At 29.2% G+C, this 14,788-nt stretch overlaps 1 protein-coding gene across 2 annotated transcripts in view; it reads left to right on the top strand.

Moving 5' to 3' along the window:
• LOC105248072 (putative inorganic phosphate cotransporter) overlaps positions 1-14,788 on the top strand; it is a 37,819-nt gene that overhangs the window by 9,281 nt on the left and 13,750 nt on the right. The window contains exon 1 of one of the 2 annotated variants that reach the window (XM_011252646.3): positions 10,012-10,117. The exons of the other annotated variant lie outside the window; for it this stretch is intronic. Coding sequence (XP_011250948.1) covers positions 10,012-10,117 — 106 coding nt within the window. Of the gene's footprint in view, positions 1-10,011; positions 10,118-14,788 lie in introns of those variants that run through there. 2 annotated transcript variants of the gene reach the window in all.

Below are 14,788 nucleotides of genomic sequence, written 5' to 3' on the forward strand. Positions count from 1 at the left end.
TTTCGTCTAAAAAAAGAAGAGAGAACATTTCTCTTATTTTTAATTTAAAATATTTCCGCGGTTACAAAATATTCATTGAGTAATCGATATTTTATCTTTTTTTTATGCACTCAATTTTAATTATATATATATATATATATATATATATATATATATATAAAATTGAGTGCATAAAAAAAGATAAAAGAGAGTTGTATATCCCGAGATTTATATATATATATATATACAAAAATTCCGGGCATTGGAATCAAATGATTCTATCTCATCTACGCTATGGAATATTATTTGCATATAATTTTGAACATTCAAGATGTCGAATTATTATCCGTGATTAATGATTCTTTTCTTAATCTTTAGACTGCCGGCATTTTGTTGCTAAAATAGTCTTTTCCCAAAAATTTTTCTACATAAATAACATATACATTAAGAATAACATATACTCGTACATTAAGTAGAATTTCGTGATTTATTTCAAAAGTGTGGCTTTCCTAGCAGTCTAAAGGTTAATGATGCGCATATTGATGCGTGGTGCTTATAAAATAATTTTTTTCCTCGACTTTGACGTAGCGTGGTACCATTCGGTTTTGTCATACATTACATTGTGTTTTTCCATTGATCTCTCATCACATTGTATTCAAGGTATACCGCATTGCGGCTAATCGTAATTTTGATGAATATTTACGATGATTGCGTTAGATAATTTTTCTGTTTCTTGTAAATTAATTTATCTGTAAAATAAATTATACTGATATACAAGATAATTTAAAATGAATATCTTCAAACATATTTATCTAGATGAGTCTCATTAAAATCTATACACGTCTATATTTCTATTTCTGTATCATAAATTATTTCTTTGTCATTATTATTATTATATTTATTATTATTATTTTAATTCATACTTTTCGGCTTTGACTAGACTTCCGGTTGTATCACTATACATCTGTTTGTAGCGCATTATTACATATTAATACAAACAAAACAAAGCATACCAAACACAAAAACCAACACATCTTCATAAAATTCGCATTAGATCTATAACTAATGTAGCAATAAATAAAAACTAAACAATTTGCCTTTTTAGTTAGAGTAAACTTCTATATAAATTAGTTAGATAATATATACAAAAACATAATACATAAAACATAAAACACATGAAACGTAAAATATAAATTATAAATTATAAAATATAAAATGCAATACAGCATAAGCTCCAAAACACTAAATTTAAACTATCGAAATCACGTTAATTCCGTAAATTTTCTTAATTGAAGATTGAAAACAAAGTTGAAAACATAATTGCATAATTGCATAAAACTAAAAATTAACTTAAAATTTCGTCTGTCTGATCTTAAATGAAACTAAAAACTAAAAATTAAAAGTGATTTGCTACTCTAAAAACTTACAAACGAACTAACAGAAATAAAAAACGATGTCTTTTACTTTAAATTTGAAACAGAAACAAATCCTAACATTACAATAGCCATCTAAAAGAAATCTTTTTCCTGCTGTCCTTTCTTCTCACTTTATTTTTTAACCTATCTATGAGTATCCTATTTTTCAACCTATCTCGTACATTCCTCTATACTCCTAAATCTCTGCTGCCTTTTTCTATTCAATTTATTTACATTCCCCTATTCTCCATCTTATCCTCCTAAATTTCTATCCACTTAACTTTTATCTCTTTTGTCCCATCTAATCTTTCTCAGCCTATTTCTTTATCCATCTTTTTTAATAGTTTCAGTCCTTATCCATTTCTATTTAATCTATCTACATTCCTCTCATTTCTCATACTCTTACTCTTCTAAAAATCTCTATCTTATCCTGCCTTTTATCTCTTCTTCCATCTAATTTTCCTCAGCTTCTTTCTTCCTTTTTCCCCTTCTATTTTCTTTAATGGTTTTAACCCCTGTCCATCGTTCCATAAAATTTGTCTATTTTCTTTCCTTGTCTTATCCTCACATTCCTTTAGTACATGCCATAAATTTTCTATTTCCTCCTTACATAGTCTGCATAATTTTCTTTCTCTTCTTTCCAATATGTATATATTTTCTTTTTCTCTCATTTATTATTATATTATTATTATATATTATTATATTATATTACTATATAATATATAAGTAAAAATGTGTAAAAGATAATATTTGACAATTTGATTAATAAAAATAACTTGACGCAAACATTCTATTTACAGAAAAGATAGAGATTAAATGAAAAAGAATTAAATTTCGTTTAATTAATTGACGAGTTCAAATAAAGCTTGCCTGATTGAATTAATTAAATTTTTTTAAAAATATTAAATTTTGCGTCGCGACGTAATAAAAATATCTTATATTTACAATAAATATTATTATTTTCAATCATGCCAAATATATTGTTGACAGATAACATTTAAAATTATTTTTGAAATTATATCGTACAATCGCGGATAAGAAATCATACGATTAAATATCTTTTAAAAAGACAAGATTATAATCTTTATTTAACAAGGATTTATCATCGTATTGCGATATTAATGCGATATTTTATCGAGAAATGGCAGATTAGCGATTAATTGTGACATTGAAGCAACAACATCGATTTTTAACGAAATGAGAAAATCTTTTTGAAAATATTATAAAAAATTTGATATTATAAATTCTTCGTATCATTTTGTTATTGTCTAAATGTACACATGTCTTAGCGTGTGTCGAATTGCAATAATGATAAAACCAAACAAATTCCACGAGAATTCTCAGAGAAAGATAATGTTGGCGAATTCACATCAGCTAATCGAAAAAACGAATTATTGTAAGAAGAATAAATGATCGTAACATATCCTAAATTTACGAATAAGATTTTTTTATCTATTCATTTGTTCAATTTTTTAATTTCTACATCTGAAAGTTAAATTTCTACATTTTAATAAATGTGTCAAGAACTCGATGTGGAATACATCATTTTAATTCATAAAAATTTCAACATCGATGAATTAGAATCACGTGCTTCACTTGATATCATTTCATGCTAATGCGTGTTATCACATATGATTGACGAAAATTACTTTGATTGGCAAAAATTAATACTCGATCTATCATTGTTATTTAAAGTGTCATTAAATATCTTAATACTATATCAATGAATCATATATATAAAAAACGTGATAAGTTCAATTGAAACACATACATAACATGTTGAATTATCTTTACGAACGCGGAAAAAAATATTCGAAACTGGTAACAACACGTAAATCATTTTTAATATCAAAGGAAAGTAGAAAGCATCGAAATCTTATGCCGATTCGCATTTCCTGATATATCTAATTACGTTTTCGAACATTGTGGATTGTTTTCTTCTGTGGTCGAAACATTTGAAATCTTTAAAATTCTTATAACAGAGGAAAACGCGAGTTATCTTCTTATAAAGTAATTTTGTTGGAAATAAAATTTTATTATTTTGCAAAACATAAATAAATTATAAGAAAGGTAATAGAAATTTATTTGATAGTTATATTGCAAATTTTTGAACCAAAATAAAAATAACTGATTGCAATTATATATCGGTTTTTTTCTTGCTATTTTATTATAATAAAGTAACAACAAGGAAAATAATATAATAATAAGAACATGATAAATATATTGCGCTATTAATAGCTAAATCGTTTTGTATTCTTTCACAATACGAGGACGAATTCTGGAAACTTAAGTTGCGCCCTCGAACACGGCCTCGCGCAAAAATTGCGGATATAATATGATAAATTATTGACATCATACCTTGACACGGATTATTTGTATAGTTAAAATCTTTGTATATGAAGGGGATATGATGCAAACTAATTATAATTGTGTAATTTTTCGTTAATTATAATTTTTTGAAATTATTTCAAAATTTATAACGGCAAAATATACATCTCTTTTATTCTTTGCATAATGCATTTTTTTGTGCCTTGCATATTGCTGTATCTCAGAAAAGAGGCACCTTGAAAAAAAGAAATCAAAATATTTTCTTCTATTAAAATATCTTCGCACACACACACAATTTTTAAAATAATAATCTCCATAAATATATTAATGTATAAGTTTTTATTAATGTGAAATTAATCTTTACGCTTCTTAAACATAGATCTTTTTAAATATTTTTAAACAAAACTAAGACTAGTTTTGTTTAAAATTAAATAGTTTGGTGACATAATTTTCAATATTCTTACTTAAGAAATGAAGAGAACTTTAAATATAAAATGGAAAGGGAAATAAAAGGGATTTCACATGCACTTGGATTTCCTGTTGCACTTTGTATTTCCTCGTAGCATGATCAGAGTTATTTTCCACTTGAATATAGTGGATAACGAGTTTGAGGGCTTTTACGTTTCCTGTTGATAGCTTGAAACTTGAAGCATTTAAGACCGAGTATGGTGTGAGACCCGTCCGGGTATTAAATAATGTAAAGGCCGCGTTTATAACTGTCCATGTGTCACACATTCACGTAAGAGGGAGCAATCAGAAAATCGTCGACATCCTACTTCTACATTTTCAGTACTCTTCCTGAGACAGGAAATATATTCTCTCTGGGAACAGATTTATATGTTAAAGAGAAATTATTTTATGTGAGTACATTGCATTCAATTGAAGGTGTCGATGCCAGAAATATACGAGAAAATTGAGAGAGAGCTAAAAAAAGAAACAAAATAATACTTATTATATTGGTAAAATGAGACTTATTACAATGATTATTTTATTATGAGAAAAATTATATTTACAAAAAAAAACAATAATGATTATTAAATAAAAATTATACAATAATTATTTTTAATAATTATTTTTAATAACTATTTTTTAAAGGCATGTATGTACAATTTAGATTTGATAATTTTTATACACACTTAATTATATAATCTCAACAAAATTTTGACGTTTATAATATGAGATAAAAATCCTTTTTTTTTATCGATCAATATTTTATCTTTAAAGATAAAATCTTTTATTGCAGATTTCTATCTTACTGTAAAAGGTTAACTCGTATGATAAATAATTTAATGGAAAGCATGTTTAATTATTTATAGTAGATATGATAGATATCTTCTTTATCGACGCAATCTATAATCTCGTCGTCAATAAACAGAATATCTATATTATCTATATGCAGAGTATTAGCTCATCGTTATAAATTAATTTATATGGTTAAATTAAAAAAAAAGAAATATATATAATTAATCATATCGAATAATATGTTACATTCTATGATAATACTCGTCAGAGATAATACCCATGCAGATGGATTCACACACATACACACACACACGTGTTAGAATATCTCGATACATAAATAATAATTAATAATATATAATATATAATATCGATTGTTTTTGTTATCTTAAATAAAATGTTGGAAAATTAGATTGACCACTTGCAAAATATGATATTTATACTAATTTAATTATACACGTCAGTAATTTAAATTTTTAAACTATCGAAAACGAAAATGAAATAAAGATTGAATTAATTTTGATGAGAAACTTTGTTTACAAATTTCGTAAATTATTTATATCAATTACAAAAGTGTGTTGCCCTCATTGTGTCAATCAAATTTATCAGTTATATATGTAATTGCTCATTGTACATGTTTTACTTGGGAAATTGTGATTCACGTCACATGAAATTGGACGATATGCTATTCACGAACAAAAGAAAATATGCTGCGTCATGAACGAGTCATCGATTGCACAATCAAGCGTATGTTCGAAGATCATTCGAGATTACGCTTTGTGCAATCGGTTAAAGAGAACCATTGTAAAATAATTGGCAACATTTCTTGAATTTTGACCGTGATCTTCGCCAAAGTCATGACGATTGGAAGTTTTGTCTTTTTCCGGATTTTATAATATTTTATAATCGCTCTTATATAAAGAAATACATATAAATATATACAATAAATAAATAAATAAATATATATGCATATATATATATATATATATATATATATATATATATATATATATAATTACGTGGTCCGTATCTTTGAACAACCGGAAATGTAATTAGCTCAGCTGAGAATGTAAACACACATGAATGTATTTTTCGATGAATCATAAAGATTACACAAGTCGCGAATAAAAGGTAACACTATAAAAAGACTCGATAAGCCTGATTACACAATAAAATTGATGAATTATTTTTCGATGGTTCCTTTTTATTTAATTAACTTCTTTGGTGCTCGAAACACTTGTAAATGGATAAATTTAATTTTAAATTGGTTATATGATATCTTTATATCTTTGCGAATAAATGCATGATATCATAAAAATTATTCAATTATAGATTGCTTGCATTCTTCTTTTTTCTCTCTTCCTCATATCTTATATTATATTAAATATTTCAATTATTACAAATCGAAATTTTGTTAAAATTTCTTTTTAGATTAAATTAAAATTAAAATAAAGTTTTAAAAATTAAAAAAATAAAATTGTTTATATAAATTTAAAGGAATTTGATACAACGCACACGAAATTTTGACTTTTGTATTCATACTGTTAATTCTTCAATAATCTTGAGGCAAACTTTTTGATTTAGTCTGCAGTCTATGGTTTCTGATAAAGACTGATAATAATACCAAGAAATAGCTGTTTGCAAGAGCAAAAGAGAGATAAGCGTGGAAGAATCAGTTAATTAATACTTATCAACTTCAATTATTTAATACTGATTAAAAATAGAGAGAGAGGAGGGAAAAAGATGATGCGTTGCGTTTTCCACATTCCAGGGATTTCCCTCTCTGATTTGAATGAATCGTACATTCCTGTACGTTGAATAACAACATTCTGGACACATGTAGCAATCAAATCAATTATAGGCAACCAGTTCATGTTGCGACACCGACGTGATTCGCACACAGCAATAAGCTTCAAATCAAGCTTCTCGTTGCATTCTCGATTTACAATGATATACTCTTTGCAACGATATATCTGTAACGCGTATATCCAGCAGTCAACAAATATTTACTTATATTTTTTGCAATTTTAACATGGAAAATTCCGTGTATTCCCTATCTTGACACTTGGATACCTGTTGCAGATCAGAGCAAAGTTCCCGTAGATGCGAGAACATTGATAGTTTCCGTTAATTAATTTGGCTCGGTGATACTTTTCAATATTGTGAAAAAATATTAGTAAACTGATTTATATTTTTCATATCGTTTGTTATCATTTCGCGCAATGATTTCATTGCCACATCGAAAAATGTAAGATTTCTTACTTGAAGAATATTTTCAAGAGCAAATTTCGCAACATTTTTCTGAGCTTTTAACTTTCAGAGAACCAAAAGTCTATTATGTAATTTGTGCTCGACGAATTGATGTTTATCTTAGAATTTATATTAATTTTAATATCGATAATTTTTCGTGAGAGATAAATGTGAGGAGATATGCTGGAGCATATATCTTAATTATTATCGGAAATATTAATAGAAGAAAATGTCTTTTCAATCATGTACATGTACATCATAATCGTCAATCGTTAAAAGATGGCGGAAAATTTTTCGTAATCATAGATAATCAAGACCTTGAGATAAAATGTTCTTTACCAGACGCAAATAGAAAACGCCTACGCATCGACATATTGAGATGATCATTGATCATCAGCGGTACTTCTCCGATGTTAAAGCGCGATTGCATCTCAACATACGTCATATAACTCCAACGCTGGAGAAGCATGTAAATGTAGTTTGTTTCGAACGTTTTCGCGAAACGATAGCCAGAAATAAAATTGCGTGGTAAGTTATTAATAACTGATCAATTTTTAACGTGCCAAAAATCCTACGCGACTTGACGCGGTTATTTTGTCCCTATCTGATCGATGTCTTTTCTAATCTGCCTTTGACGGCCAACTCGTGAATCGAAATTAAATTACATGAAATAAGAGAGTTAATTGAATTTAAATTAGCATTAATTGCGATTAATTATATTTTTTTGTTACATATGAGATGTTAAATACTGTAAATTATATTTTTCTCGATCTTCAAGAAATGAAATTATTTGCAATAATAATAATCATAAAATTCTATTATTTTATTGCAAAACTTTTGACGTTGTCAAAAAAAGGAGAAAGGAAAAAATTGTAAAGAAGATAAAAAATTTTACATTATAATAGTTATGTAAACAAACTATGTGTTATAATTCATAATGACATAATACAGTATCAGTTTAACTTTTTTAAAACTGTCTCCCATATACAATTTTTTTATTCTCATAAATAATTTATTTTGATCTGCTTTACGATGAATGAAATAACGAAGGTTCCAAGAGATTTTTCATCATGTATGCGAAACACTATGATACTATCTTTACAATGACTCAGTTTTTCCTTCTTACGATATCTAACGTAATCAGGTGTAAATCGGAGATGTAATCTTATGCAACACATAATTTTAATTTAAATTAATTTCACCTATAACTTTCTTTTAGTTTATAAATCTCGAATTGTATCTTATGCAATTTTTTATGGAGAAATATTATTAAATAGGAAAGAATTTGCAATTTGCAGAAAAAAATATGAATATTCCTGTTTATTGTGTGAATGAATGATAAGAATTTCTTCTGGATTTTCCTTATTTACGTTTTTTTCATGCGAAAAATGTGTATGGAAATATTCTCATTGAGTGAAACGCAATCTTAGAAGAATGTCTCCTATTATCTTGATACTTCTCGCTGGATGGAATTATATATGTTGAAGACCCATGTCAATTTCACTTTTTTCTGATTTTAAACAATTTATATTGATAAGCAGCGTGGAATGAATGAACAGTGATACATCTGACACGACAATAATTTACTTAATTTTCGAGTTCGTAGGTCAGAAGTGAGTAATATGGTTTCATAATACGCAGATGCCTTTGTTGGAATGAAGCCCGATAGATGTTCGTTATTCGTTATTCGAACTTGCAGCTCATATACATATTATCTCTACACAAACAATTGTTAAGTTATTCTTATTTTTAGTGACCTTTAAAAAGCCAACAAGTCATCTATTTACAGTACTCATTAAAACAAATCTTGAAAATATTATTAATAAAGTTATTGAAAAATTAAAATTTTTTCTTTTTGAAAATCGATTAAAAATAACAAGTTTAATCGAGAGAGAATATTTTTTTCTTGGAATTAAAAAGAGAGATCAGTAAGCAATTAAACTTCATTGAATTTTATTCTATATATGTAAAATAATCTTTAAAAAAAAATCTCTAATTTTACATGTTAATATATAAACGATGCTTTTTTTCTTCTCTTTTCGCGTTTTAGCTCTTTGTAATGGATTGTAATTTTTTTAAAGATTTTATTATAACAAGAATTGCTGCTAAAAATTAAGATAGTAATGTTTTTTAGGAAGGAAATGAATTTTAAGAATGATTAAGATGTATAAGCTTCTCGTTATTGAGTATTAAATGAAGCGCAATTTCACTTTCCCATTCACGGCACATAATGCAATTAATTTCATCAATAAGGAGAATGCGAAATACGTCGTGCAGATTTTCCTCCGCGCGCGTAAGTTGAATTTCGCGCCGGCGGTCGTGACTTTTGCCGCGCTGCGCCCCGATTGGCCGAGCGGTTGGCACAGCCGGCCCGCCACGAGTCCAATCGCTCGCTCACGATCGTCATTATCATCGTAGCAGCCAGCGAGCGACCGGCCGGTCCCGGAGTCCCAGATCCTCGAGTCAGTATCGTTTCGTATCACGCGGCGAATTAACCTCGTCTCCGCGCCTTCACCCTTGCCACCGTGTCACGCACGCGAATGTCGCCTGCCGTTGCCTTCCCCGACGCCGTCGTCGCCGTCGTCACCGCCATCGCCATCGTCGGCCGACCGGTATAAAAAAAGAACGCAGGCGCGCGCTTTCGTTCCTCGCTTTTCGGCTTGAGAGAGTGTTGGAGAAGCAGTTTGCGCGCGTGTGAACAGTCGGCTGTTATCGCGTCAGACGCAACGTCCGTCCGACGAGCCAGTTTTTCTTCCGTGCGTCGAGTCTTTTTCCCGAGTCTTGCCCCTGTGTTTCCGAGATGAGCGGCGGCAGGATCAGCGAGAACGGGGGTCGAAACGGTCACGTGCTGGTGTGGGAGCAACCCGGGCTCGACGAGGAGGATCGGCCTGCGCGGAAAAGAAGAGGTACGTATGCACGGCCACGCGGACGTTTTCCATTTCGCGAGCGATTTCATCGACGCGATGCCAGGGAACGAGGCTCGCGAGCGGGACGACGAATTTCGAGGACGCTCGAGGCTTCCTCTCGAGCTTCCTCGTGTCATTTTCCCCGCGTTCTCCTCGCTCGAATATTTATATTCCGTCATTGACATCAATTGTGTAAGAATAGCCGTGGCGATTAAGCGAGATTTCCACGTGTCTTCGTTGAATTGTGACCTTTGTGGCAAGTGGAGGAAAATGGAGCAGACTCGAGCATTCGTGGAAATTCGTTCGGCAATTTTCACACGTAGATAGGGGGAAACGGTGTAATTCGAGACGAGACCCACGCGCGCGCGGGCGACATTTCATCGAGACGACAGAGCGTAACGACAGACCACGTGCTCGATCCGGCTGTGCGCGACATGTTTGCGCTCTTGGCGTTCCTCTCCACGAGCCCTGTCGTTTAAGATTATGATGGGGAGCTAATCTCGATTCTGCGAAGCACCGAAGAGCAACGGTTATCTATATAGTCTTGTGAAAAGAATACACTGTATTTCTCTAATGTATATTTTATTTTACAATGTTGTAATAGATTCTATAAGAAACTTACAGAAATTTGATATCTTAATTGCAAATATATTTAAAAAATTATCAAAATCAAGCTATCGCATATTTCGAGAATTTTAAATTTCTATTCATCTTAAACGTTAAAATATCAAATTTACATTGTTTAGAATAAAATATTTTTGAAAGGAGATATATTACAATTCTATACAGAAACATACATACATATTCATGAGGCAAGCGTTATGCATTAATTTATGTTTGTTGAGATCGGTATTTTCAAGTAAAATTAATTTAATAATAGTTTGATTAAAATAATTTATATAAAAAATATAAATAAGAAAATGTGTATAAATATGTATATAATATATATTTTTGTATAATTCTTAAATATTCTTCCAAAGCACGTCGTGTTTTGCAAAGTTAAATTTTTTAAATAGAATTTAAAATCTATAAAATTAATGGAAAATTTAAAAGCTTTCAACAGCATTATTATTTATATTGCAAGTATGCCAAATTATGCTAGCTCGAGGCACTCGCACATTTTCCGACTATACTGTTACCGACTGCTCACATGTTTACGTAATTGTAACACACGATGATCAGCTGCTTGTCCATTTTCCCCATTGGTGGCTTTTTTCGAGTTTTATCATCTAGACATGTTTCAAAATTATAAATATTTAAATAATTACATATACCATATACACGTATTATTATAAAAATCAAACATATATAATAAAGATATTTTACAATTAATATTTATTAAATTAAAAGTTATTCGTAACAGATCATACATGCATATGTATTTATCTTGTGACTAAATTCTTAATATTTCGCAACTTTTTACTTACATATATTTGCATTAAAACATAGCTTTTTATTGTTTCTGCGAAAAATAAACAAAAGTATGCCAAAGTTTCGTGCACTCGCATGACTGATTGTGAATTTTAACGTTATTGCTCGTTATTGTTCAACAAATATTTGTCCCTCCTAGGTGTGTTTCGGGAATATATTTTTCGGATTTTCGCCGGTTTAATTTAATCTAGAACCCTCAATACGCAGTAATATATTCACCTCGCAAATTTAATTAGATCTATATTATACCTGCGTGATAAAAATAAAACCGTAAATACGTAGAATATCAAAGTAGGTAGTCGGAATTGTAGAGCTATAATTGTAGACTATTATAAAGTAATTATAGTGGTACATTCAAAGTATGTTCTCGGAATAATGTATCAGTAAGTAGGTATTAATGAATACCTTACTGATACATTATTCCGCGTTCTCTTCTCGAAACAATATTGACCCAAGACTATATAATGCAATTCTGTATTGATTCTTTCTTTGACAAAAGTGTCTTGCAAAGATGCTTCCCTCAGACGAGAATAATAGTTGTTTGCTGATTTTTTGCATCGACGAATCGTTTCTGACAGGGATTATCATCTGTGTAAACAGTTACATAAATGCTCCTAATTTCTTAAGATTATAAATTTTGCTTTACAGTACAGTACAAATATGCGAAAATTGCACAGGAATTCTATGCCGCGTATCCCGACAATAATTTACAAAAAATCAAATTTATTTGACGAAGATAGTATTATAATAAAATATTTAAATTTGTAATTATTGATCTGATGCTTATGCAATATTATCAATTTTAAAAAATGATAAAGTTCTATTAGTAACAATAAGGAAAAGACTAGATGAATGAGTATCTCGAAAAGGTGATGAGTTGTTATTTAAACGAACAACGTGTAAACAGTTATAAATAGCAATGCTGTAATAATTATTAGTATACGAGAGAGAGAGAATGAGGCTGATGAAAAAAAATGTTATAAATGTAACATAATGTAATATATAAAAAAATGTATATCACGTTATCACGAATGATTAAATTAGCTTACATCTAGGCGACTCAAGTGGCCAGAAGGCACATAATGATAAGAAACGTGACACTCGCTGTCGCGAGATGATGACGCATGGGTGAGAACGACCGCAATTTGGATTGAAGTGCAATAGATAGACATAACGTTGAGCTTTATCGCGACTTCCCGAGCGTAATCTGTTTGTCGGAATGAGATTTTTCCGTTGCAAGAAAATCACAGCGGAATTTTTCGACATACGCGTATAAGCAACATTCGAAAACGCATGAGCGCGTTTTTCTTGTGATACGCGTCAAGGCCACCGAATGACTCGTACATTTACAATTAGTCGTTATCACCGTGAATAATGTACAAATATACAACACACTATACATTTAGTTCTAATACTTCCGGCATATTGTTCTATCTATTTTTGTGATAGAATTTATCTTTAAAAAAAAAGAACATCTAAATTAGCGTGTGTGTTTAGATGGAAATTAATAAAGAGAAAAGATTACAAATTTTGAGGAATTTCACAAATATATGTGGAAATAAATTTTTTTTAAATCTTTTATTAAATTTTCAATAAATTCAATTTTCGCAGAATCAGTTTTAATCCTAAGAAAGATTATGGAGCTGAGAAATTCTTGACAAAATTAAAATATTGGAGAAATTTTCGTCATGATAAAGTGATTCCGTAAATAGAAAAAGGCGTAAGATTCTCAATAAGTATTCTGTATGTAACCCCAATTTTTTATCGCTTTTGGACGATTACGATAGCTTATTGCCTATCGAATTTATCGAAAGATGCGAGAGAGAGGCGATAGGTGACTATAAATCATCGATAACGAAGCTTAAATCTGTAGCGAAATTTTGGTCAGATCAAAGTTCAATCTTTTTCAAAAATTCTTTTCTTCTTAATGATAGATCGTTATTCTTACTTCTTTTATTTTTCGTAAATCATTATCATATTTAACAAATATGTTTTGTTACAAATTTTTTTTCTGTTTCAAGGAATTATGCTTCAATTTATCGGTACCTGGCATGGAAAAATTTATATTTACATATTTTAACATAAAATTATACATATTTTTTTAGTGACTATGTATAATATATGTGCTATATACTTATATATATAACTACTAAAATATATTTTATATTTTATTATCTCTATCAAAATGTGTGAGATGTTCTCGATATCATTTTTTTAAGCGAGTTGCTGAACCTTAAAATCAGTCAATCAATGTAATCATATTGAACTGTGATGTCAAAAGCGTAAAAAATTGCTTACATTTTTTTGTCTTCCATTATTAAAACATAAAATTTTTTTTTAAATGTCATTATATACATTCAATTCATGATAGTTGTTTTTGAAAATTGATATCTATTTATTAATTCACAATCTGAAAAAAGAGTATATTGCTGCAAGTGATGACATGTAGAAAAAGCTAATCTGTTTCGACGTTTAACGCAAGAAAAGTTTTATATAATTTCTCGCTTTTGACGTCATAATTCGATACGGCTGCAACGAGAGATCCAAGGATCTTAAGCACTTCTACTGTATATCGGTTTCTTCGTTTTTACGAGATAGGCCTTTATCGGATGGTTACGTTCTTCCTACGTGATGAACTGCTACCTCGTATCATTCTGTCGCGATTACGTGACGCTAAGTATGCTTGTAGAAAGTTTTTCTCGCTTAAATTTATCTTTTATCGTCAATCTAATTATTGATGACTGTTCGGCATTTGGAAAATTTATCTAAATCTCTTTATCTTGGGTCGTTAAATCGAAGTATACTATGTGTTGTTTTATCATAAATTTGATTATTATAAAAATATTTTCGTTGTGATGCATACATCGTTCATTATTATTATTATTTATTGAAATGCTAAAAAATGTTTTCTTTCAAATATTTCGAATATTTTTGGAACGTCTAATGGTAATATGTAGCAATTCAATAGAACATATATATAATAATAATTATTATTATTATTATCATAATTATTATATATATTCTTTTACTAAATATAATTTTTAATACTAGTAAAAAAATATGTATAATAAAAAATTATATATTATATATTGTATATATATATATATATATATATATATATATAATTTTTTATTATACATATTTTTTTACTAATATTGAAAATTATATTTAGTAAGAAAAAATATTATGTATAATAAAAAATTATATATATATATATATATTTATTTATTATTGAAAATT

This window comes from Camponotus floridanus, unplaced genomic scaffold (assembly GCF_003227725.1).
Source record: "Camponotus floridanus strain SB8 unplaced genomic scaffold, Cflo_v7.5 scaffold19, whole genome shotgun sequence".
In the NCBI taxonomy this organism is placed as follows: Eukaryota; Metazoa; Arthropoda; class Insecta; order Hymenoptera; family Formicidae; genus Camponotus; species Camponotus floridanus.